At 48.9% G+C, this 24,139-nt stretch overlaps 9 protein-coding genes across 9 annotated transcripts; 4 read left to right on the plus strand and 5 right to left on the minus strand.

The window, feature by feature from the left end:
• Nucleotides 1-5: 5 nt before the first annotated feature.
• BGZ61DRAFT_535324 (ankyrin repeat-containing domain protein) lies at nucleotides 6-2,273 on the plus strand (the record flags this gene model as incomplete). Its single annotated transcript, XM_046254261.1, has 5 exons — nucleotides 6-1,195; nucleotides 1,248-1,668; nucleotides 1,759-2,019; nucleotides 2,067-2,147; nucleotides 2,196-2,273. The coding sequence occupies 5 exons, from the start codon at nucleotides 6-8 to the stop codon at nucleotides 2,271-2,273; spliced, it is 2,031 nt and encodes a 676-aa protein (XP_046101070.1).
• A 313-nt stretch (nucleotides 2,274-2,586) lies between these two features.
• BGZ61DRAFT_590587 (uncharacterized protein) lies at nucleotides 2,587-6,399 on the minus strand (the record flags this gene model as incomplete). Its single annotated transcript, XM_046256639.1, has 4 exons — nucleotides 5,195-6,399; nucleotides 3,039-5,049; nucleotides 2,782-2,977; nucleotides 2,587-2,702 (listed from the first exon to the last, which is right to left on the minus strand). Exons 1-4 carry the CDS (start codon nucleotides 6,235-6,237, stop codon nucleotides 2,587-2,589), a joined length of 3,366 nt encoding a protein of 1,121 aa, XP_046101071.1. The 5' UTR covers nucleotides 6,238-6,399.
• Nucleotides 6,400-6,531: 132 nt separating this feature from the next.
• Nucleotides 6,532-8,465, plus strand: BGZ61DRAFT_425334 (uncharacterized protein). The gene is made up of 2 exons (XM_046243643.1): nucleotides 6,532-6,993; nucleotides 7,047-8,465. Exons 1-2 carry the CDS (start codon nucleotides 6,610-6,612, stop codon nucleotides 8,433-8,435), a joined length of 1,773 nt encoding a protein of 590 aa, XP_046101072.1. The 5' UTR covers nucleotides 6,532-6,609; the 3' UTR covers nucleotides 8,436-8,465.
• A 743-nt stretch (nucleotides 8,466-9,208) lies between these two features.
• On the plus strand, nucleotides 9,209-10,310 carry BGZ61DRAFT_395496 (uncharacterized protein). Its single transcript, XM_046242930.1, has one exon. It carries the CDS (start codon nucleotides 9,308-9,310, stop codon nucleotides 10,271-10,273), a length of 966 nt encoding a protein of 321 aa, XP_046101073.1. The 5' UTR covers nucleotides 9,209-9,307; the 3' UTR covers nucleotides 10,274-10,310.
• Nucleotides 10,311-10,598: 288 nt separating this feature from the next.
• Nucleotides 10,599-12,614, minus strand: BGZ61DRAFT_358871 (cytochrome P450; the record flags this gene model as incomplete). Its single annotated transcript, XM_046241009.1, has 7 exons — nucleotides 10,599-10,786; nucleotides 10,844-10,945; nucleotides 11,005-11,300; nucleotides 11,366-11,487; nucleotides 11,551-11,885; nucleotides 11,939-12,121; nucleotides 12,176-12,614. The coding sequence occupies 7 exons, from the start codon at nucleotides 12,612-12,614 to the stop codon at nucleotides 10,599-10,601; spliced, it is 1,665 nt and encodes a 554-aa protein (XP_046101074.1).
• Nucleotides 12,615-13,235: 621 nt separating this feature from the next.
• Nucleotides 13,236-14,856, minus strand: BGZ61DRAFT_480945 (Aldehyde/histidinol dehydrogenase; the record flags this gene model as incomplete). The annotated part of the gene is made up of 4 exons (XM_046249251.1): nucleotides 13,236-13,929; nucleotides 13,992-14,280; nucleotides 14,336-14,495; nucleotides 14,548-14,856. 4 exons carry the CDS (start codon nucleotides 14,854-14,856, stop codon nucleotides 13,236-13,238), a joined length of 1,452 nt encoding a protein of 483 aa, XP_046101075.1.
• A 517-nt stretch (nucleotides 14,857-15,373) lies between these two features.
• On the plus strand, nucleotides 15,374-16,657 carry BGZ61DRAFT_358738 (chaperonin 10-like protein; the record flags this gene model as incomplete). The annotated part of the gene is made up of 5 exons (XM_046240997.1): nucleotides 15,374-15,587; nucleotides 15,643-16,064; nucleotides 16,125-16,427; nucleotides 16,476-16,526; nucleotides 16,580-16,657. The coding sequence occupies 5 exons, from the start codon at nucleotides 15,374-15,376 to the stop codon at nucleotides 16,655-16,657; spliced, it is 1,068 nt and encodes a 355-aa protein (XP_046101076.1).
• A 577-nt stretch (nucleotides 16,658-17,234) lies between these two features.
• Nucleotides 17,235-20,798, minus strand: BGZ61DRAFT_551019 (uncharacterized protein; the record flags this gene model as incomplete). Its single annotated transcript, XM_046255490.1, has 2 exons — nucleotides 20,277-20,798; nucleotides 17,235-20,228 (listed from the first exon to the last, which is right to left on the minus strand). Exons 1-2 carry the CDS (start codon nucleotides 20,622-20,624, stop codon nucleotides 17,235-17,237), a joined length of 3,342 nt encoding a protein of 1,113 aa, XP_046101077.1. The 5' UTR covers nucleotides 20,625-20,798.
• Nucleotides 20,799-21,753: 955 nt separating this feature from the next.
• BGZ61DRAFT_358957 (thiamine pyrophosphate enzyme, N-terminal TPP binding domain-containing protein) lies at nucleotides 21,754-23,658 on the minus strand (the record flags this gene model as incomplete). Its single annotated transcript, XM_046241020.1, has 2 exons — nucleotides 21,754-23,344; nucleotides 23,399-23,658. 2 exons carry the CDS (start codon nucleotides 23,656-23,658, stop codon nucleotides 21,754-21,756), a joined length of 1,851 nt encoding a protein of 616 aa, XP_046101078.1.
• Between the last annotated feature and the right edge of the window lie 481 nt (nucleotides 23,659-24,139).

Consider the following 24,139-nt stretch of genomic DNA (forward strand, 5'->3'; position numbering starts at 1 on the left):
GCGAAATGGAAACGACAATCGACGCCATCTACTCCAATGTAAAGCGGGGGAACAAAATCGCCGTCGAACATCTGCTTGATGAGGCCGATGTCGATGTCAATAATGCAGATAAGGATGGTCGGACACCGTTGTCATGGGCGGCTTCAGACGGAAGCCACGAGATGGTCAAAATTCTCCTCACCAAGGCAACAAACATTGAAGCAGACCGCCCGGATCATAGCGGCCGCACACCGCTATCATGGATGGCAAGATCTACAGACGTAGCATCACGTCGGAGGATCAATTTGAACGTCCGTGCGAAAGCTGCGAAGTGTCTCCTCGCTAGAGATGACGTTGATATAAACTCGACAGATAGCAGTGGTCGAACACCCTTGTCGTGGGCAGCAGGCATGGGAAATCGAACCATCTCAGTTGCCTTGCTCGCAGATCCCCGTATCCAAGTAAATATACTGGACAACAATGGCCGATCTCCACTATCATGGGCTTCTGAGAAAGGCCACACCAACGTCGTGAAAGCCCTGATGGACAGAGAGGATATCATCACGGACGACCGAGATAAAGACGGAAGGGTCCCTTTAGCTTGGGCTGCGGAACATGGACATACGGAAACGGTGCGTGAATTCGCCAACAAATTCATTAACGACAAGGAGAACATCAGTATAACATGTCGAGACCACCGCGGTCTAGCACCAATTTCTTGGGCAGCAGAAAACGGCCATTTCGATACATTCAAGGAACTTCTAGCCTTCCACCGCAAGACGTTGCATAGTCTAGTCCGAGAAGGAAGATATGCAGTCGTGGACATGGCTATCCGGGCTGGCTGTGATCTAGCTTTCCTAGATTCCGAAAAACGAACCATGTTACAAGTTGCCGTTCAACGGAAACGTGTAGACATCGCGAAGATTCTTCTCCCTGGGTCACCAATCGACAACAAGGATGCCGAAGACATGACGGCGCTAGACATAGCAATTCGCCTTGGAGATCAAGAGCTCGTTGATTTGCTTCTTGAGCATTCAGCAGCTACTAGCCATGTTAGACCGAGGGACTGGTTTGATGTATATTGGAAGAGATCAGGCGTTATATGTCTAGCAGAGCAAAGAGAAGGGAGGAAGTATATACGCCTTGTTACAGCCAACGAAATTTTAGACCGAAGGCCACACGCATCAACTGGCACATACCCAGAAAGACATGTTTTGTAAGTAATTTAGCTCCTTGTGATGGAGCCGAGTCTTACTAATCTTCCCTAGTTTGTTCTCAGATTACTCTGCTTGGGACAAAGCTGAAATGACGTTGATTGTCAACTCAATTACACCCCTCCGCCCGAGCCAGTGGTACCCTGACTCCTCCCCATACAATTTCCAAATTGATATGCTTCCAAATATATCCAGGGGATTATCTCAACAGATGAACTTTTTTGCATCAGTCGTGTTCAGCCGACAAGATCAGAACGGAAAAGAATTTAAAATTCCTTTTTTCGAGGACAGCAGGGTAATGTGGACCGTCGTGCAGAGTCGCGGCGCCGTGTGGAAATCTGTGGAACATTTCAGCATGCTACAGAGTAGTGCAATCCCAGATAACGGTGCCGATCTTTTCACACAGGTCATATCTGAGCTCGAGAAAACATGGCTAGAGCTGTGCAGTTCAGCTGATGAACATTTGTCTGACTGCGTGAGTACCTTTCGACCACCCTCTGTTAAAAGCAATTCCGCCATCAATTCCTCTAGAAAGAACACGCTAGGCTGACGCCGTATCTTGCAGCGCCTCGATCAACTCCGCGAACAAGGAAACAGCTCTGAACTTGTGTATCGACTCGCCAAAGATGCTCAGATGTGGACGATCCTTCGGCGTCTCCTGCGAGATAATGTACAGGAAGCCACGAAGTTTGCAACGAGCTATTGTCACAAATACCAGAATGGTGATGGCCTACAATCAACACTGGAGGCCATAAACCAGCTGGAAAAAAAGATTAACCCTCGTTTAGACACGCTTGACGAAACAGTCAGAGACCTTTTACAATTTGTATTTATTTAACACAAGCTTCAGACTTCCAGCGCTGATATGTCTAGGAATTTGCATGGGTATCAATCACCGAGGCACACAAGTCAACGAGCATTGCCACTAGTATGAAACGGCTGAGTTGGATTACCGTAAGGCTACACATCCATTTTCTAAGTTTCTGAAGCTAATAAGTATAGTTCATCTTTCTCCCCGCCATGTTCGCTTCGGTGAGGCTTTCAGTTCCATTCCCGTTTCTGTTCCTGGCGCACAACTGATCAGTTTGGTGTACACCCAGAGTCTGTTTGGCATGAATGTGGACTTGTTGAAGGATAATCCTGATTGGCGTTGGTATATTCTTGTTGGGGGAACAGTTATGACACTCACGATTGTGGGATGGCTGTTCTTTAAGTTTAATCCGGTTTGTGATACCCTTCAATGCTATTCGCTCCTGAAATGGCTGATACATGATGCAGGGGATTGAATCGTGGATTGAGGAAAGAGGGAAGCGAGCGATATAGAAATCGAATAGAAGGTATGCATAGGGCGTTCCAATCGCTGCATGATGAGAAGAGCAAGTTGGGCTAGATATCAGAGGACAGGAGAAAACACCGATCGGTAGAAGCAAACGGTTTCTTGAATCGGTATTCCGGCGGCAAGGAGGGCAGCTGATTTGTTCATCATAATTCCTATATCGTGCCTGAAGGCTTGGGTGCGGATGTCAATATGTGTTTTCTAGGCTTCGTATCAGTTTCTTTCCCATGCGCGCGAACGACAATGACCTACCTTTGTCCTTTCCCTTGGGCGAAACAATCGGCCACATCACCATCGTTAGAGACCAGCCGGGCTCAATGACTTTCTCCCAGACACTTGGAAGGATGATTTCGTCATTCAGTCCAACGATGTCGTAATGGCCTTCTTCAACATGTGGACCAAGTACATCCACATGGAGGAAAGCCTGCTTGATGAGAGCTTCCATCCCCTGCACGGCGAATCTCAAGTTAGTAATCGAACACGACTGCCGGATCTCATTCTAGACGTACCTGCCAGGTTTGACACAGGTGGAAAGGGAAGCTGAACTTCCGACCCACTGCATCCTTGAACTTGATCGGGAGTCGTTCATCCTCCTTTTTTGACTCGTCGGGATGTGTTTCCGTTTCATGCTCAGTCCCTTTCTGTAGCATATCCCGCGGAACCTCCACCACGGGTACTACGTCACCCTCTAATATTCTCTCCTTGTTCTCGCGTCCCTGTGCCCTTTCCTTAGTGAGAATGGCACCGATGGCCGAATCATCGAGTCCGGATCGTCGCAGGTCGTCCTCTAGTCGGCGCTCGTACTCTTGCTGTGCGACTTCCTCCGCCGTCGATTCTGGACAAAATTTGCTCAAGGCCTCTACTTCCGGCATAGCTCTCATCATGACTTGAGCCTCCATCTCTTCTTCCGCAGCCTTTCTCGCCTCAAGTTCTTCAAGATTTCGACCAACGCCCAGGGGATGCTCAGAGCTGTCTAACATAATCACGCCGTCGGTTACCTCCGATCCACTGATACCCAGGTGAAGTTCGTTGTCCAAGTTCTTTCCCTTAAGGAAATGGATAAAGGGGTCGTAACTGTTTGCATCTTTCTCGCCCCGTTTGATCCTCGCCGCTTTCATTGCCTCCAAGTAGGCCAAATCGGCCTCCAACTCGGCCTCACGTTTGCGGAGAACAGCAGCAGCAGCAGCCTCGTTGTCGTTCGCAAAAAGTTGTATCGGAATGTCTTGTCCACTCTGTGTGGGAACGGGACGTTTTCCCTCTGAAATAAAAAATCCAGTATGGCCATCCTGTTGTTGCTCTTGCGGCATTGTTGCCTCTGACGGGCTGAGACTCTCAAGCTCGGGCTGAACCGTGTTGGTCTCAAGAAGTTGGAGAGATTGGTTTTCGTAAAACCACAAAGCAAGGTCCTTGCCTTGGGCCTGCAATTCCTCCCGCTGGTGTTGCGGAAGTATCTGATGTACTTGGGCCCTGTGCTTGGCTTTTGTCCGCTCTGACGCGTTGCTCATCATTCTCAAGGCCAGCTCCGTGACTTTGCTCGTATCCTTGGGTGAAAGTTGATGCATTTGTGTCTGCATGCTAATCATGGGAGAAATCATGTCGTTAGAAACCGGTTGCTGGGGGTCGAGGGCTGAAGAATGGTGGGCCAAAGAGTTGTCGACTTCAGCCTCTTCCGGTGTGTTCACAGCGACTCTGTGCAGCGCGATAAGATTTGACAGCAAGCTAACTCTTGCCATATCTTCCTTGCTAAGAGTTCCTTTCATGTCTTTCTTTCTCTTCAAAACTTCGAGCTCATACTCCTCATTCTCAACACCGCGGATGGCGGCAGCTTGCGCAGTGACCCCATCAGCCTCAGCGGCATCTTGCTCTCCCTCGGTGGTGTGCTCATGCTGAGCCTCCTCCCATCCATCCCCCGAGCTTTCGTTTGTGCCAAATTCTCGTCCTAGTCGTTCTGTTTCTGGATAGACTTCATCATCTCTCTTCAGCGCAATTTCTGCAAAAACAGCTTCCGGTTCGTCAAGCCGGCGGCGTAGGGATGGGGATGTCGAAGGAGCATACGAGCTATTGCCGTCACTGAAATTTGCTTCAGACGCTGCGCTGTTTTGCTCGTCACTGCCACCGCCGTCTTCAGAATTTTCATCGTCAAGGCTCGGGAGAGCATGTAGGGCCAACTGCTCCAGGTGACGGCCAACGTGCTTGACATATGGCTTCAACCCCACCACAGCGTGGGCGCACAAAGGGCAGTTATTGACACTCTCATTCGAGGCTGATTTCTCCCCAAGGGCTGTGGCAGTATTTACTTGATCCTCCGAGGCGTTTGGCATGTGCTGGTGGCCAATATGACCCGCAAGTTCAATCTTGGATGGAAATGTTCCTTCGCATTTGAAGGGACAAAACCAAGATCGCCAGTGGTACTGTGAAACATGCAACTGCCATCTGTGACGGCGATCGAAATCCATATTGGATTCCATACAGCCCGAGAAAAGACATGTGTAGGGGCGAAGATCTCCGAAGACATGGCGTCTGTAAGAGATTGTTAGATAATGGAGACACTGACCATCCAGATGATTTGATTTGATTTGTTTAAGCTGATTAGATGCTGAGTTGACTCGCCGTAAAGACTTACGCGTGTCCAAATCTCAACCGAAAACAAGTAAAATGAACTCACTTCCACGCCGCCGAGCTGCTGGCGGAAACCATTCTATAGCAAAACGGACACTCGAAGCTCCCGCGTTCTGCAGCCGCTGGTAAAGGCGGTACCTTCAATGGCGGAGGCGGCTCTTGCATCTTCCCATCCACGTCTTCTGCTAGAAAGCCCGCAGAGGTAGCGTAGGGTGTTTGTGACATTCCCATCTCAGATCGACCGTCTTCGTCAATCACATCAGTTCTGAGATCGAAATTTGTCAACTTTTTCAAGTGATCAGGCAGGGATGAGGCAACAGTCTTGGGCACTATTTCAGTGCGGCTTGTGTCTACTTCCGTATCGAGAGCCATCGCTTCCAAGCCCTCAGCCAGTCTGGTATGGTGGGCTTCGCGGTATTTGAAGAACTGTCGACGACGCGTAATTGACTTGCCTAGGATACTGGCTAGCTCATCGCTCATCTTGGGGAACTTGTCTCGAACGTAGTTGATGTCGTGCGTTTCATAGAATGAAACATCCTCGGAGGGGCCGGTGCCGAGCTTGCGAACTCTCTCATGAGGTGCTGGATTCGCGATGGCGACGGACAGACGTAGAAGGCAGTCGATAGCCTCTCCAACGTCAGTACAAATCGTGGACAGACGCGCTTCTGGTGAAATATCTTCTTCTTCGGAGTCTGTAAACCCAGAGTCACTGCTGTCATCGAGAGCTTTAGTATTGCCCTCATCAGCGTTGGGCGGCGGAGTTTTGTGCCACGAGGGCTGCTCATGGGCTGCCATAGCCACTGCATCTTGTAAAGATTCGGATAAATCCTTGAGAAGATAAATGACCGATTCCTGTAGATGAGGTGCCTCTCTCAATCGATGATCGAGTGAGGCTCGGCCTGCCTGGTGGGCTCCTAAGTTACCAGCCCACATCTTGAAGCGCGTCATCTCGTCTTCGAATTTGGTCAGCAACGGATCTATACTGGGAGAGGCAGCATCACTAGCAACGGGGTGTGCTAAGCTATGAAAAGAGCGCAGGACGGCCTGAACACTGGAGGCAATAGCCCCTAGCTCGTGGTTGTGATCCATGTTGAGGTCGAATCCAACACTAAGGAAAGCGTCGTGAGGAGATTGACGCCACTTTTAAAAAAATTGTGCTAATGTCTCAAGAACCAACCAACTGATTGTTCTGATCGTGTAAAAATTCTGTATTCTGGAACAGAATGAAGTGTGATGAAATTACGAGACAAGGCACAATGCCGATTTGATGAGAGAATATATGCTCAGCCTCACACACACTGTCAGCTGCGTGCGGGGTAAGCATGCGTGCGATTCACTGATTGGACTGCAGGGTTCCACGATACAAGTCGTCAGACTTCATCCCCCAAAGTGAAAAACGGCTCAATATATTCTTGTCACAATTCAAAACGCAGCCCGTCAAAGGCAAAGGGACATCTCGAAATGTCTGGTTTTGAAGTCGCTGGTATCGTCCTAGGGACGATTCCCCTACTCGTCTCGGCCCTGGACGCCTACTGCAGCCTCATGCGCGACTGGGGAAAAGCCCCTTCGGAGCTGAAGAGCCTCAACCGACAATTGACAACCGAGCGTGCAAAGCTATACAACGTCTGTGATCAGCTCATCAGCGATGTGGTCCCACAGCGAGATATCGAGCCAATGCTACAGGATCCTTTTGGGCCCTTATGGCAAGCCAAGGAGACGAACGAGAAGATTCGACGGAGGTTGTGGCGCTCGTATGAACCGTTCCAAGACACAGTCCAGGAAGTGGGAGAAGCGCTTGATGATGTGATGCAACGCCTCAGAGTGCACGTTACTCACGATGGAAAGGTGAGTGAATTTACCAACATCATCAGAGTTGTTGGTTGACTGACATAACATAGGTCGAATGGGTCAATCGAGGAAAGATGACGCGCGAATTCAAGAAGTTGCTGCACCGCTTGAATAGAAAGGATTACCAGGACGCGCTCGACACCATCTCGAGAGGAATAAGCAACCTCGAGGGGCTAGCACGCCTAAGCGTTACTCTTGAGCCCAGCCGACGGAAGCAGTCTCGCGGGAAACTTTTTACAGTTTTGCGGGATCTTTCTACGAGCATCTATCGAGCTCTTTGCTCTAGCATCCTATGCACTGACTCGCACGATGTGAGTCTTGAACTGGCGACGCGATTCATCGACATCGGACACGAAGATGAAAATGAAAAGGTTATGCGCGATGCACAATTCAAAGTCGCAATTTCATTCGAAGTAACCGATAATGTGGGCAATAAACGGTTCTGGGATGAGGTCAATATCAAGACAGCGCTTCCCTCGACGGAGACTCCATCCAAGCCATGCGCCGTTGCATCCAAGACAAAGAAGATCAAAGGTGTCACCTTCTCAATCAACCAGAAACTACCATTCATCAACTCTGCAAAATCGGAGCCTGATATTAAAAGCGCATTGACACTTCTCACCCGATCGGCCACAGACATTGCCTTTATCAAAACCCCTCCTGAAGGCGCCAGCGAAATGATAGAACCACTTCTCGACCTTTGTCTGACCCTGAAAAACAGTCGCCAAGCACGCCCGGTCTGCTACGGGCACTTGATCGACAAAGAGTGTACCAATCGGCAATTTCAGGTATACCCGCTTGGGACGACGACTAACAGCAATGACTGGTCTATCATCACGTTGAATGATGTTTTCGAGGGGAAAAAGGGCCTACAACCATTGACATCGCTAGCAGAAAGGGTTCGACTTGCACTCGCCATCGCGTCGAGTGTGCTTCAGCTGAGCAACACGCCGTGGCTTCCGGAGGCTCTGACACGCAACAACGTGCACTTCTTCAGACGGGGTGTGAATCCGTCATATGAGCAGCCGTTCCTGCTAAAGAGTCTTCCGAAGGGTCCAGCTGGGTCTCTGGGAACCGGTTCCTCTGTACCAGGAGCTAAATCCGCATTAATGAGCAACCCAACTATGTTTGCGCTCGGGATCTTGCTGTTGGAGATCATCCTAGGTTCCACGATTGACCAACTGCGTGACCCAGATGAAAAGGCATTCGAAGGTGACGACCTTGGCATCATCCGCGATTCGATCGCGGCACACAAATTGCTAGAACGTAGAGTAGCGTTGATCAACCCCACCTACAAGGCGGTTGTCGAGCGTTGTATAGGGTGCACGGAAGCGAAAGGTCTGGAGGAGGATGATTTCCGGCAGGAAGTTTACAATGGGGTTGTGATGGAGCTGGAAGCAATATTAGACCACACGAAGCTTGGGAGTATGAGTATGTAGTGACTAATGAGACTTGTCATTGAGGATGTGAAACGACTCTGCTTGAGCACATATATTGCTGTAGAGCCTTTGACCGTGATACCTGGAGTTACGAAAATTTCAGTGCAACAGCTGCTGTCAAAAATATCGTCACCGAGGCCATAAACTTCCTGGTTTACCACAATTCGGAATCCACCGTAGCTAATTCCCAACAGGGTGGTAGCGGTGGGAATCCGGCGCCGACGTACCCGGTAGCCAGTAGAGAACGCGAAGAAAGGTTACAAATGATTGAATAAATCGCCCCCCTCTATTCCCAGATGCATTTCTGTGAGAAGGAGAGGCAGCGATTTGAAGTGGAACGACTCGACGGCAACGCGGCAACAGCGGGGACTCTCTTGTTAAACACTAGCCACGAGAATGCACCGTCAGCGCTGTATTTGTTTTACATCCATTTCGAATGCAAGGTAGCAATCTGGGGGCCATTATCTCTTGGTCAGCGGCCACCGGGGCGTCGGCGCCGACAAATAGAGGGTCAAGCGGCGCCGAAATGCCGTGTTTTGAGGAAGCGAGGCTGCTAGGGCTGAGATGCGGGCCGGGGTTTCATTATAACCTCCGATCCCTTGCGCTGGTGGCATCTGGCGCCGCGTCATGCTTATGGCCTCTTGTTACAGCTGGATGCGGAATGTTTGCAGCATGTCCAACGGGCTTTTGGAGTTGTTGAATTATACCGATTGAAATGGAGAGTATATAAATGACTATTTCTGGCGAGATTGGCAAAAGTAGTCGCAAATTCAGCGCTGTTCAGCATCATCCATCAAAAAGAAAACGGTCCACTTTACGCCGTATCCCCACTGATCGACTTCCGCGAAATAGCGCCAATACAACCACTCATCATGTTGTCAATCCGAGTACTCAGCGCAGGGGCTAAACCTGGAGCTCTTAGAGTGCCCCGGCCGTCTCCTCCGACAGACAACTCCATGGCTCAGGTCAAGCTCATTGCGGCTGGACTGCATCAGGTCGTCCGAAAACGAGCCTCAGGTGAACACTACTCAGTCACCGGGGACGCAAACACGCCGGGGATAGACGGAGTCGGCGTCAACCTCAGTACCGGAAAGCTCGTCTACTTCGTCACTCCCGTGGCGGGAGCGGGCTCTTTTGCGGAATATGTCAATGTGCAGACAAAGCACATGTGGGAAATGCGCGACGATGCGGATCCCGTACAGGCAGCCGCCCTGATGAATCCGCTCATGAGCAGTTGGCTCGCACTGAAAAAGCGCGTCGACTTTCTCCGAGAGGGAAGGCAGGAAGGGTGGTCATGTTTGATAATGGGTGCGACGACCATGAGTGGAAAGTTGGCCATCAAAGTGGCTCGGCATTTTGGAGCCGCCAAGGTGATAGGAGCAGGACGCGATGAAACTTCGTTGAAAAGTCTCGGTCTGGATTCCTACGTTGTTCTCAATGACCCTGCCGAAACAACAGACTTTACCGCCGCCGGTGACGTGGATGTCGTGCTCGATTATCTTTACGGCCCATACGTGAGCGCATTTCTACTCGGCACCAAGGGTCAGAAACAGTTGACTTGGGTATCTATTGGCGGACTTGCTGGGGTCGAAGCCGAGATACCGTCACAAGAGCTGCGCCGCCGAGATCTGACCATCAGGGGGTCGGGAATTGGTTCATGGAACCCACGCGAAGCATTCGGGGAGGTTCCGCACATGCTGAAATCACTCGAGGACATTCATATGGATCATGTAAAGCCGTATCTCATGGAGGACGTCGAGAGAGCGTGGGAAGCACCGGACGGCCGAGTTGTTTTTGTGACAAATGAGTACTCAAGTCTTATCACAAAGAAGGAGTGATCGAATCACCGATTATCACAGTTTTTAGTTCTTAGGTCCCACGTTAGTCGATAGTTGAATTTGAGAGACGAGATACGTGCAAGCATTCAAACACCAAATCCCATTCCCTCTCCCCAAAATGGTACTTGTGATGTTACCTGTGCTGTTTTGAGGCAAGTCCGCCGCTATGAAACATAGTGGTGCCCGTCTGTTAAAGACAGAGAGTGACAATAAGTCAAATAATTATCCTCCTCATAGTCGGAGTCAATCAAGATCTTCACCCGCCTATCAATCCATTGCCGGTGACGCAATTTTGAAGTATATTACACACCGAGGACACTCTGTATCAAGTCCTAGGTGTGAAAATCAGATCTAGTCTCGGAATTGCCAGAGTGAAGGTGTCTCTCTTGGATTGTAGGAAAGCTTCTGTCGTCTGCCCTTGTGCTAGCTGCACATCAAAGCGCCGTATAATCTGCGAGACAACGTATCTGATCTCCATTAAGCCGAGTTGTTTTCCAACACATGAATAACGCCCTTTGACTAGTTAGTTCCCAAAAAAGGACATGGTGTGGTATCACGGGATGGTCATACCGATAGAGAATGGTGCATATATAGAACTATTTTTGGTTAGCTCTGGCATGGTAGTCCAGCGTTCCGGAATAAATTCCAAAGGCTTTTCAAAAAAGCGTTCATCTGTAAGCGTGTTAGGAATTACGACTCAACAAGTTGGAAATATTTGGGGCGCTGCATACCTCTCTGTAGCGTGTGTAGTGGGACCTGCACAATTGTGTTTCCCGGGACCCGTGTCTTCCCTATCATCAAACCTTCCGGTGGAGTAACTCGTTGAAGCCCGGAAGGAACGGGAGGGTGCAGTCGAAGCGTCTCGTCAATCAGAGCATTCAGATGAGAAAGTTTAGACAGCGAGTGGGCGTCAACCTTGTCTCTCTGGCTGAAATACTCGTCAATCTCAAGTTGGAGAGTACGGATTTGCGATTTATGCGTCGCCAGCTCGAAGAAAAAGTTGGTTAGGGTCACTGCTGTAGTATCACTAGAATTCGTTTAGTATTAGAGCTTGTTAAAGGATAGTAACAAGATGAAACGAGTAAAATTCACCTTCCCGCAACTGCGATCAAATATGCCTCTCCATCGAGATTAAGCTTAGCTTGCTTCGTTTTCGGGTTCTTCTCGTATTCATCAAGAATCCAAGAAAAGACATCAGGCTTGTCTGGTTTGTTCTATGCGAGGCTCGACAGTTAGGCACGTATTTCAAGGCCACCGCCGACCGGGCCATACGCTACCTTTGATCGTTCCTCAACCTGGTTTCCGCACCAGGCCCAAAATTTTGAGTTTTCTGAATTGATGATTGGAATGAGTTTAACAAATGGATAGATCCATGCGATGTGAGATAAATAGCCGTTCAATGTCATGGACGCGTGCAAGGCTGTCATGAAATAATGCTTGACGCCATCTCGTAACATGTTGAAGGATTTACCAAATGCAAGGTCTCCCATGACGTCAAAGCTGTAGAAGTTGAACCAATCGGCTGCATTAATAACAGTGCCCTGAGATTCAGATAACCGGGAAAGTAATTCGTCTGTGTACTTTGTTACACGAGGCTCGTAGTCTCTCAATGCTGACGACAGGTATTAGAATGAAATCAGCTATTCAGCAATTATCCCTTCTCACCTTGAGCGTTAAACCCTCGATCCCAGATTTTTCGACGAGCGTGATGCTCGGTCCGGTCTCTAATCATGTTCAAAGGAGTGCGAGGATGGGTCACGTTGTAAAATGGACCTTTGGTGCAACGGGATCTTGCTGAATAGATCGCCTCGACTGCACTTGGGTCAATGATTGACAGCTCAGTCGGCCCTACATGGACGTTAAAAACTACCGTTAGTGAGTGGGATTGTATATCAGACGTACCAAGTCTGACAAAGTCGCCATACTGCTGGTGAAGTATTTCTACCTCTTCATACAGATGGAGCTTCTTGGCTCGAAGGTATGTGGGGTAGAGGTTCGAAATGCGACCCAAAAACGGCCCGGGGAATTTTCTCAGACGGTGGAAGAACACACGGTACAAAACCATGCTGGTAAGGATACCCGTAACGTGAAAAAGTCCGATCAAGATGATAGAGAAGAAAGTTGCGGCCAAATTCTCCAAGGTGTTCGTGTCTTGGACGTGGAGAATCCATCCAGAAAGACCAAAAAACAAAGCAGCATATGCAAAGGTAAGGTGAGGGACCAGCAAATCCCACTCACCTTTGCGAAACGCAAAGATGTGCAAGAAGACTCCTGCGGCAAAGGAGGCTTGAAGGATCTGAGGATTATTCACGTCGAATACCGTGTTGGCGTCGAATAACATGTTGGCGTCGAATACCATGGTGGCGACAAGACCTCTTGGGAGAAGCTGAAATTGGATTGGACTGAGCAGCGGCAATCCAATTCCTGCTAGAAGTATATATTAATAGCAGACCCCTCCTCGGCTGGATTCATCATTTTTAGCTTCCGATCCCGAGGCGGGGAAATCGGGTGGTTTCGTTGCTTGTTTCTTCACCCCGGATTTGCGCTAGCCATGGCAACAAGTTTCGTCCTCGGCAGATTTTCTCGGTAGAAATATTGAGCCATCGGCCTGAACATCTGTTTCTGTCTTTTAAAGCAATAAAAAAGTAAACTTGGTAATCATCTATGCCAGACGGAGATATGGACTACAATAGCGCTACCGGCAAGAGGAGTGATCATTCTCTTTTGCTGTAGTGGTATTGCGATAATACGGATGGTAGCTCCGACAGCGGCAATTACTGTGCCAATCTGTACCGGTCTAAAAAATCCCTTACTGATTCAGGTCTGATGCCTAGGGAGCGCGACGAGGTCATGTTCTGGAAATGCTTTGCAAACTCAATATATAAAACAGAAATGTATTGTACGTTGAAATCTTTCAGCATCCAGTACGCTGTAGTGTTCAGACTCCAGTCAGGCACACATTCTACTTAGTCTGCTTAAAGAAGAACGTCTTCGAGTTACAGTAACCTCTCAAGCCATCTGATCCCCATTCGCGGCCAATTCCGCTCTTCTTATGACCCCCAAATGTGGCCGTTGGCTGAATACCCAAGTGCGCATTCATCCAAACGCTTCCAACGTCCAGATTCTCAGCGATTTGTTGAGCGAGGCCTGTGTCCGTGGTCCAGACTGAAGCTCCTAGACCCATGTCGTTGGCGTTAACTCGATCAATGACCTCATCCACATCTGACCACTGCAACAAAGGCACGACTGGCCCAAATGGCTCCTCCACCACAATTTTGCTTGCATCCGGGGGATTGTCCACAACCGTTGGCTGGATAAAGAACCCGTTGCCCGAGCTTTCCATGATATTCCCCCCAGCGATGACTGTTTGCTTGTTCTTTTGGATATCAACTAGGAACTCTTTGACCCGATCATACTGGAGTTCGTTCTGAACGGGCCCAAGGAACGTCCCATCTTGAAACCCATCACCGACCTTCAATGATAACAATGTCTTCAGGAAGACGTCTTTGAAGGAATCATAAATGTCCTTGTGTACATAAATCCGCTTGATCGCGATGCATATCTGTCCTGAGTTCATGAATGCTGCCTGAGCGATTTGTGGCGCAACAACTTCGACATCAGCATCCGAACAGACTATCGCAGGATCATTCCCACCACTGTACCAAACGTTAGATGTCATTTTTATTCCCGAAGCAAAGAGGATTGCACAACCACATACAGTTCGAGAGTGACCCTGGTCAGATTCTTACTCGCGCTTTCCATAACCCTTTTCCCCGTGGCGGTCGACCCAGTGAAGCTGATCTTGTCAATGCCAGGATCCGCTGTCAACCAAGGGCCGAGGTTGTCGTCACCACTCAGGACTTGAATGACGCCTGGTGGAAAGAAGCGTTGAGCAAGCTCGACTAGCTTGATGCCGCAGTAGGGCGTAAACGGAGAGGGTTTAATAATGATGCAGTTTCCTGCCATGACCGCTGGAGCAAGTTTTCCGCATAGGAGCATCAAAGGAACTAGAGATGGTCAGGTCAAGTGAACTCATAGCTATGGTATTCCCAAAAAACTCACAGTTCCAAGGAACGATGCCAACAACCACTCCGAGGGGGACATAACGAGTCGTGACATAACGCTCAGGGGTGTCTTCTACAACATCCTCAGGAAGATCAAGCTGGCATGTTCCGGCAAGCCAGTGGGCTGCGAAATCGACTTCCTGCTCCGCAAATTGGACCTGTCACATTGTTAGCATTATCCAGCTACGACACCAGATTCATCACACATACCGGCTTCCCTTGCTCAGTCGTCAGTAATCGACTGAATTCAGCTTTATGCGCCAAGAGCCCAGCACATAATGCGTTGATCTTCTCTTTGCGCAATTCAATGGGAGTCTTTTTCCAGGAACCGAATGCCGTGCGTGCTGCCGTGATGGCAGCTGTCACATCATCGCCAGTGGACACAGGTGATGGGAACAGGGCTGTCTTGTTCGAGGGGTTGATACCATGACGGACGGATTTCGTCTGGGTGGCTTGTCCGTTGATGATGTTAGAAAAGGTGGTAAAGTCCAGATTGTTGACATTCCCGTTTGCAGCCATGGTGCTTGGATAGATGGTCTGTTCAAATTATCGTGTATGATTGTGTAGACTGTTGATGTTGCGTTGTACAGGCTTTCAAACCTCCCGTCAAGATTCTGGGGGCGCTGGCTTGTTCAATAAGAGTACATATTTCCTGGAGCAGACGAATTCCCGTTACAGGCTATCCATATTGCCGAGGTATTCTGCAAAGCCCTTGTGATACATGTTCAATAGTTTTCGGTTTAATTTTGCCCCCGCATGACATGCGTTCACACCCATTCCAGGGTAAGCTAACCTTGTTGGTGATGGGTGCATTACTTCCCCATGGGGAATCGTATTTGCACCTGGTTTTCTGCCGAACCCTCGGTAGTCAGTCAGTTCTTATGACTCGTACCGATTTGCGGTTCCACAACCGTTACGAATGCTCCAGGTTCTATTTGTAATTATTAATATGCCACTGCTTCTTTGCTCGACCGCGACATTCCCTGCACCTTCAAACCTTCATTCATCCTTAGATAAGTTTCTCTAACACGCGACCATGCCCGCATCGGCCAATACAACTAGAGCTATTGTGGCACACGAGCCTCAAAACAATCAGCTGAACTTGAAACTGGAGCATGTAACCCTACGCGATATCGGGCCTGATGAGTTGTTGATCAGGGTTGTGGCTGTTGGCGTATGCCACACAGATTTGATTTTTGGAACATGGCCCTCTGAGATGATTCCCTATCCCAAGGTCTTGGGACATGAAGGTTGGTCTTCTTTTCTTGTTGTGTGGGTGACGCTATTCCTGACTGACTTTGGTAGGAGCCGGTATCGTGCTGAAAGCAGGCTCTAGCGTAACGACAGCTTCCGCAGGTGACTCGGTGTTACTGTCATTTCAGAGCTGCAAGTCTTGCCAGAGCTGCAAGACCAACCATCCGTCTTTTTGTAACAGTTTTTCGGACTCCAACTACGGAGGGGAGTCTGATGTCTACACCACAGCTGAGAATAACATTCGCGGGACCTTTTTCGGACAATCTTCTTTTGCGGAGCGTACAATTGCCAAAGAATCGTCAGTTGTGAATGTATCACATCTCGTCAAGGACGAGGAAGAACTGAAGCTATTTGCGCCGTTGGGGTGCGGTTTCCAAACTGGCGCAGGAACAGTAGACAAAGTTGCGTTGGCTAGCGAGAAAGATGCAGTTGTCATTATGGGCCTGGGCGGTGTAGGCCTTGTGTCTATTATGGTAAGCATGGATTTTGCCAATGATGGCATCTACTTATAAGATAAGAGCTGACTTCTTTAGACTGCAAAGTTGAGGAATTGTCAGACCATTATCGGTGTCGATCGCACCCCAGCGAGAATTGAGTTGGCCAAGACACTCGGAGCGACCCATGTTATCAACACCAGCGATAAGGAGATTGATATAGCAAAAGAGATCAGCGCTATCACCGACGGAAACGGTTCGACTGTAACGATAGATACGACAGGCAATATGGACCTAATTCGAGCAGGCATGGACTTTACTGGTAGCAGGGGTCAAATGATTATCGTGGGGGTCCCGCCTCCAGACGCCCTGCTCAATGTTCATCTGATCACCTTTATGCAGGTATGCATCTTGCGCCTATCTGATTAACAGGAAGACTGACAAATTTAGACGGGGAAGATGCTCCGCGGCAGCATTGAAGGCGACGCAACACCCTCAGAGGTAAGAAAAGGATTACTTTCCAAACATGTCAACTAGAGACTGACCCAATCTAGTATATCCCTCAGATGATTGAGTGGTACAGGGAGGGAAAGCTTCCTATTGACAAGTTGGTAAAGTTTTATGCGGTATGATCTTAGGCTCGCGTTTTTGGATCAACGTTTACTGACTTATACAATTCTTAGGCGGACGATTTTGAGGCCGCGCTTGCAGATATGGCGAGTGGCAAGGTAGTGAAACCCGTGCTCGTTTGGTAGTTCGGGAAAACTGCAGTGGTTGAGTCGAGTTCGAGAAAAAATGGTTCGGCTTTCTAGTCCTTCCAAAATCTTTTTGCTCCAAGCCAAGATCTTCCTTGCAGATTTTCTCTGTCCTGTGCCCCTCCTGTTGAACTGCAACATACATTTCGTATCGTGCCAAAATGATGACTTATCTCACCCGACGTCAAGCCACTCGTGAAGTTCATAACAGAGACTATCGGGATCTGTATTTATGGTCTCGTACTCGAGAGACTTCGGATTCTTCACTCCTACGTGATCGTATATGAAGAGCCATGGAGTAATCAAGCAAACAAATTTCCGTCGTAATAGTCGCATGTATAACCCTGTCCCACGTTAATTTCGAATCCCACTCTCCAATTCTGCTTCTATATCTGTCCAGACGCCAGACCCCTTGCCCCAAATCTTTCGACTCGATCAATCACTCTTATCCCAACTACTGTGAGGCAAACGTTCCAGCGGGCACAAAGTGCACATCGTTGCGTGCGAGCGGCCCTATCAGGTCTTCCTCATCAACCAAGAGCTGGAAGATGTCCACATGCCCTTGCATCCGAGCCATGTCCGCTGCCGACCGTCCATTCATATCCCTCCATGCAGGACTAGCACCATGATCCAGTAACATCCGCACAATGGTTATATAACCTCCTTTAGCAGCCGCAATAAGTGGCGACTGGTCAGTGTTATCGCGTTGGTGAGGGGACGCACCGTGCGTGAGCAACAACTGGACGATGTCCTCATGGCCTCTCCTAGCAGCCCCTGCAAGTGGTGTCTGACCATAACCGTCTTGTAGTTCAATAGAAAAACCCTTGTCGAGCAGCAACTTTGCCATAACATACTGTCCTGCTTCGGCGGCCTTAGTAAGGAGCGTCTTGTCCGCAGAATCTCGGTAGTCGATGGTAGCGCCTCTTTCTAGCAGTAGCCGTACGATGACCTCATGCCCTTGCCCAGCAGCCGCAAAAAGGAGTGGCTGAAAGCCATCATGGACGAAGCTAGAACCCATGCCAGGCAGCTTCAGTGGTGCAAATTCGGGTCCATTCAGTGGTGCAAACTCGGGTCCATTCAAAGCAATTTTGAATAGTCGTTCTCCACCGTAACGCTCCATTTTGTCATTCACAGCCCCTTTTTCAAGCAACCGCTGCACAATTGCCGCGTGCCCATGATTAGCAGCCAACCAGAGTGGTGAGAAACCATGAATATTCTCTGAGATGGCATCTGCATCGACACCAATCAATTGCCGCACAATCGTCAGATGGCCTCTCTCAGCAGCCGAAGACAGTGCTGTCTGACCATATCGATCTTTCACGTTGATTAGAGCGTCATGGATGATCAGTAGTCTCACCACAGCCTCATGGCCGAACATGGCAGCCTTGATTAGCGGTGTGTTTCGCTCATCGTCTTCAACGTTGACTGCAGCACCCTTCTCGATCAACAATCGGACAACTGCCTCATGCCCTAATTCAGCAGCTCGTAACAACAGGGTTCGGCCATATTCATCCCTCGTATCCACAACAACAACATTACGATCTAGTATCCGACCCAGAGTTTGGACAATTGCTGGATCTTGCCATAAATTATGAGCAATGTGCTCTGCCCAGTACGACTTGGCGTACAAGAGGAAGAAAAACTCAGTTCTTTGGCTTTTGGAATGTTGAGTCTCCTTTGCTAGAACTTCGCTGACGTCAATCTTCGACGGTACTGAAGATTTGAGTAGTCCTAAGGCGACCTTTCGGATGCTCGACGAGTCAAGAACGGAGCTGATGACCTTGTTTGGAACTGCGCCATGTTGAACTCGTGGCATCACTCTGGTGGAGATCTGGGTGTCAAAAACACCGTAGCTCAAATATGTCATGATAATAGTCGTCATGGTTTTGTTTGCGTCCTCGAAAGTGAATGTTTGGCCGGCTATACCCTCCGGGCCGCTGAGTAAAAATTGCCTGACACTGTGGTGGATGAGTTTTACTGACAAGGTTTCCTCATCCACATGTACCAAGCTTCCACAGCAAGCTAACGTTGAGTATATGTCGTTGGGCTGGTGTGCCGGGTCCCAATCGGTTTCTCCAGGCACCACTCCTAGAGCCTCTCGCAACTCGTTTGTTTTCAAGGGACGACAAGCTGCCGTAATGAGTTCAAGAGTGCGCCTTTGGTAGTCACCTCCCAAAGCAGCGGTTTGCTCTAGAATGCGAGAGAAAGTGGTTGGGAGATCTTTTGGCAGGTTGGCTAACGCTTGGCGAATCGCCCCATCTGTTCTCGCAAGACAGAGACAGTCGATTTGAAGGACGACCCAAAGGAACATCCCTTGGGCCTTCTCTAGTAAGGCGTCTCGAATCTCGAGGACGATGGTTGGGTCGCCTAAGATAAGACGACTTGACTCGATTCGACTCACTAGTTCTGTTTGGATGAAATCTGCGATATCAGGATTATCTTCTGGGATAGTAATGGTTCTCGAATGCCTCAACTGCGTAAGGCGCATTGCCATGGTGTTGCCTGCCTCTTGCCTGAATGACAGACAAGCGAGTAGTGGATGAACATCTTGAATCGCTTGCAAGCAATTGATGAATTCCATAACCTCCCTCTCGTCACATTCATCCAATCCGTCCAAGACGAAGTATGCCCTGGTAGTAGGTGGAATGTTATGCTTCAGCAAGTTGAGTATCCAGTCGAGGTCGAGGGGTTGAGCCCTAATAGCGTCCTGATTTTCCGGAATCACAACGATCTCTTCCATCGCACACAGCAATTGCCTAGCTAGAGATCCGAGGATTGTACGTGCTCTCAGGCTTTTAGGTGCTTCGTGTTGGCAGAAAAAGTAAGCGACGGGAGGATTTCCGTTTTTGTTGAGGTTGAGCTCGTCCACCATGTTTGCCAATGTGAACGACTTTCCCGACCCGAGCTTACCAGAATACAAGAGCGTAGCAGACTCGCTTCTAATTTTCCAATCTTGATATTCGGGCTGCAGGGTGAACCAACTGGTATTGCCTCGACGTCGTAGTTCCTTCCACGTCGTCTGATAGTCGTATGTTGAGCAGGAATCGAGGATACGGAGACGGTCCTCGAGTTTCTCACGATGCAGCTCAGATTTGGTGTGCTTGGAAAGAGTTTTGATGTGACGGCTTTGTTCTTGGATCTCTTGTGCCATCAACAGATCCACTTCCTCCTTGATTGCAGTCGCCCACAGACCAAAGTCTGACTGATAACTGCTAATGTCGGACTCAGTCATGAATGATGTAAGCTTGGAGAATATCGACTTTTTCTTCAGCTTCAACATATCATGGCAAACGCGCACGACTACTAGAAAGTACTCGTTAAGGGAAGATTGAAGCTTCTTGGATCGTGGATAGAGCAAAGCCATTTGCTGATAACGGGGTGCTGATCGGCCCACGGCCATGAAAAGTTCCGATAACTTGTCAAGCCAGGAATAGGCGCCCACGAGCATCTATTTCAACCGTTAGTCAAAGAACATGCCGTGACTCAATAAACCCACCAGCAGCGTCGTCCGCACAAGAGACCAGACGCCGCAGGCAATCAAGTTCTGAGATCCGCCAATCATGATGTCACCAAGAGCGGCAAATCGTTGAACGGCTTCCAAGATATTGACGACACGAGTTCCAAGACAACGGCCGCCGCCAACCTTTGTCGCAACATGCCGGTCGATTTCGGCTGTTAATCTCATAACATCGTGGATATTTGGGGGATCTCGAGACGCTTGTTGCTCGGTGGAGTGGAATTTGGCCTTTTGTTCGTCTGACAGGTCGGCCTTGAACTCGGCGACGGCTTGAGCGAGACGAATCTCGGGCTTGAGCGGCGCGAACCGTGCTAGTAGAGAAGACATGGCATTCGTTAGGCTGGAATTCGGCGGGCCTCGTCATTCCTGAGCTTCAACGAGTTGGTCACTATCATTTCCCATCTTTCTGGGTTCGATGCAGGAGGATGGCGAGCCAGACGGAGTGTGTGAGGGGTACGTCGGACAAGATCACATCAGGCTGTGGAAGTGCCTAGGTAAGGCAACCACAACAGCCGCTCACGTGAGTCAATATGCAAGCTCTTGCATAACTTCGGGCATGGAAATTATCATGGAAATTATCTATGTGTTGTGTGCACGCACATGTGGCATGAGGCAAAGACTGGACCGAAACAAACATGACTGTATTGATGGAGGCATTTTATTTGCGCAAACTAGAACAATGATATGCGGGTTTTTCCACTTCCAACACTCGTATCCTTGTGCCACAGCTGGAGCTTATCTCATGTCGCAATGCTGCGTCTATCTGCCCCCTGTCGACAGCCCACCCTTTGGCGGTTGCTGATTCGTGCTCCCTCATCACTGCTGTCGCTTCTTGTAACTGGAGAAACCCCACAGGACATTTTTCTTAGCGACAGGGACTTCTTCTAGGCATATGTGGGGGTAAAGTTTTACGTGGTCGCCCTTTTTACACCAAAACATACCCTCTTTAAGAGACTGGAATAACGAGATTGTGGAATCAAAAGAAGAAAATAAATGTTTTAGGTGTGGATCTTAATAAAGTCTATAATATGGTTAAGAGGATTAATTTTCTTCGATTTGTTTTGTGTATTTAAATATTTTAAGATAATAAGAGAGAAATTTCTCTATTTTATTATCTGTATAAAGTTCGCTAGAAAGCACTCTAGGTTAAAATTAACAGATCTTGATATTTCAAGATTAAATACATAATTTCTCTTAAATAAGATTTCTTAATTAAAACTATAAGAAGTTATTTTTATTTTGTATTTAATTAACAAAAAACTATACTATTCCAATAGCTTAAAGGTTCTTTTTTGTAAATTGTTTAAGTAGCAAAATTGTTTTAAAGGTGTGATTTTTAAAACAACATGGAACTTTTATCTAGTGACCGTAGGTATTAACATTCTGCTCTATTAAGATATGCTTCCACTAAATCAAAATATCACATTTCTAGTTTCTAGTTCCGAGGTGAACTGGTTCAGCTATCTCGGTAGTAAGGTCTGGGAATATTATCATAATACGGCACCACAATGACATCTTGCCCTTCGCCCGGCGCAGGCTTGCCTACCATTGCCTTTGTCCCCTCGGTTACCGGCTCCATATCGACAATTAAATTCACGAGGCCAGCTGCCCCCTTTGCAAGCATTGACTCCACGAGCTGTAACACGGCACCAGGGATATCATCGACTTTATTGCACTTGATTCCACTGCATCCGAATCCTTCAGCAACTATGTCAAACCTGCAGGCAGGAGACAAAGAGCTGATTGGACGAGCGGGCTCCTCTTCACCGTAGATGAGGTCTTGCCCGGCGATTGACATACCCCACTTGTAGTTGTTCATAACAACGGTAAGAACCTTGAGCTTGTGCCGAGCGAAGGTGTCCAACTCTGCAATATGAAAGCCGGCGCTTCCATCGCCCTGGACATTGATAATAAGGGTATCGGGATGGGCCAGAGCGGCTCCAAGCGAGTAGCCGAAACCGTTCCCTAAGAAACCAAGGTAGCCGAGTGCACACAGTGAGTGTAATGGTTCAGCCGATTCTGCTACATCTTGCCCCCAACCGTTAGACTCTCCTCCGTCTGTCAGGATGATTGGATGATACGACTTGAGGGTTTCGAAAAGAGTATTAAGAGCGTGGTAAGGATGCATTCGATCTCCATCTGCATCGGGCTTCCCTTGTTTCTCATCGATGCCGTATCGTTGATGCACAAGATGTTTGAGAGTGCTCGTCATCTTGATCCATTCGACGTCTCTTTCAGCGCACAAGTCGGTTTCTGTGCGCATTACCCCAAACATGGACTCGACGAATTCCGTGGCGTCAGATACGATGCCGAGATCGATGGGAAGAAATCTGCCCATCTCGGATGCATCTATGTCAACTTGGACTGTTTTGCACCCTGCTTTAGGTATCAGAGCACCCGACCGACCTCCCAAGAATGCACCCGGTCGTGTGCCAAGGAGAATGACCAGGTCTGGCTGTGGCTGTGATATGTGGTTGAGGATCATCAGATTGGTTGAAGGGCCACCACGAAGTGGGTGCTTATGCGGGATTGACGATGACATCTTCAAAGAGTGGAAAACAGGCGTCTGTGATATCTCTGCAAGCTCCAGCAGCGTAGACTGCTTGCCTCCGATTCGAGCTGTGGGGGTTGCACCCGTTCCAGTAATGATGACTGGTCGCTTAGCGGATTTCCAGATACTCAGAAGCTCGTGCACAGCAGATGAACTAGGAGTCGGTGGAGTTGGGTAAACGGAGCCCACGGAACCCCAAGATATTCCGTTGATACGGGGTGGAGTTGAAAGAACGTCGATGGGGAAATCAAGTAACACAGGCCCAGGAGCGCCAGACCGTGCCATCCGCCAGGCATACGAAACGAGGCGTGGGATTTCTTCGACTGTGGTCACCCTGTGGCAAAACTTTGTCACGGGCTTCGCCAGGACAACCTGGTCGTGGAATCCCTGGAGACAGTTGGTCTCAGCATCGCGGAGAGGAGCGGAGGATGTGACAACAAAAATGGGCGACCGATCAGCAAACGCCGTTGTCAGACCAGGGAAGCCATTCGCAAAACTAGAACGGTATCGGTTAGCTTAGTATAGGTTCCGATGTGTCGGAAAATCATACCCGCTATTGGCAGTAATGAAGCAGACACCCGTGTTTCCGCTGAGCTTAGCATATCCCTCTGCGGCTTGAACGGCGGTGGTCTCGTGGCGAGTATCAACAAGATCAATGCCAACAGAGACGCAGCCCATAAGGAAGGTATCGAGGTGACCGCCGTGTAACCCAAATGCCACCTTGACGCCAAAACTGGCCAAGGTCTGAGCGACAAGGTCTCCGCCGACCAGCTCCCTCCCTTTTGGAACTTTGAGCTCGAATCCAGCCATATCGAATCAGATGAAGTAATTTCTGTCGGAAGATGTGTTCTTTGAGCAAACATTAAACATGATTCCTTCCAACTCGCCCTTATATGTTTTTTGTTTGTTCGGTTCAGTACCTAATCGACCACACACCCTAGAGGTCCACCTTGACTGCATAGGAAGCCAACACTGCATTTGTCGTGTGTGGGTGGCAGGGGCTCTTTACCCCGCGTTTGAGGACACTTCGAGTCAGTCTTTTTCGAGTCAGCCTCTATCCAGCCAGCCTCTGTAGGGTGGACTTACAAACAAGTACACTCAGCGACAGAGCCATACCATATGACTCTGAGCTTTAGTTGGGAGATGAGTCAGTTTTTTCGGTGTTGCCAAGAGGCATCCGCATATTTGCGGGGGTGGTGGTCGAATAGACATTCTTGTTTAAGCCCGGCCTGGATCGTGCAGACGATCGCTAACTTTCATTTATGTTCTCTATGAATCTTTCACAGGAATT

The sequence above is a fragment of the Ilyonectria robusta genome (genome assembly GCF_021365365.1).
Source record: "Ilyonectria robusta strain PMI_751 chromosome Unknown BGZ61scaffold_17, whole genome shotgun sequence".
Taxonomy (NCBI): domain Eukaryota; kingdom Fungi; phylum Ascomycota; class Sordariomycetes; order Hypocreales; family Nectriaceae; genus Ilyonectria; species Ilyonectria robusta.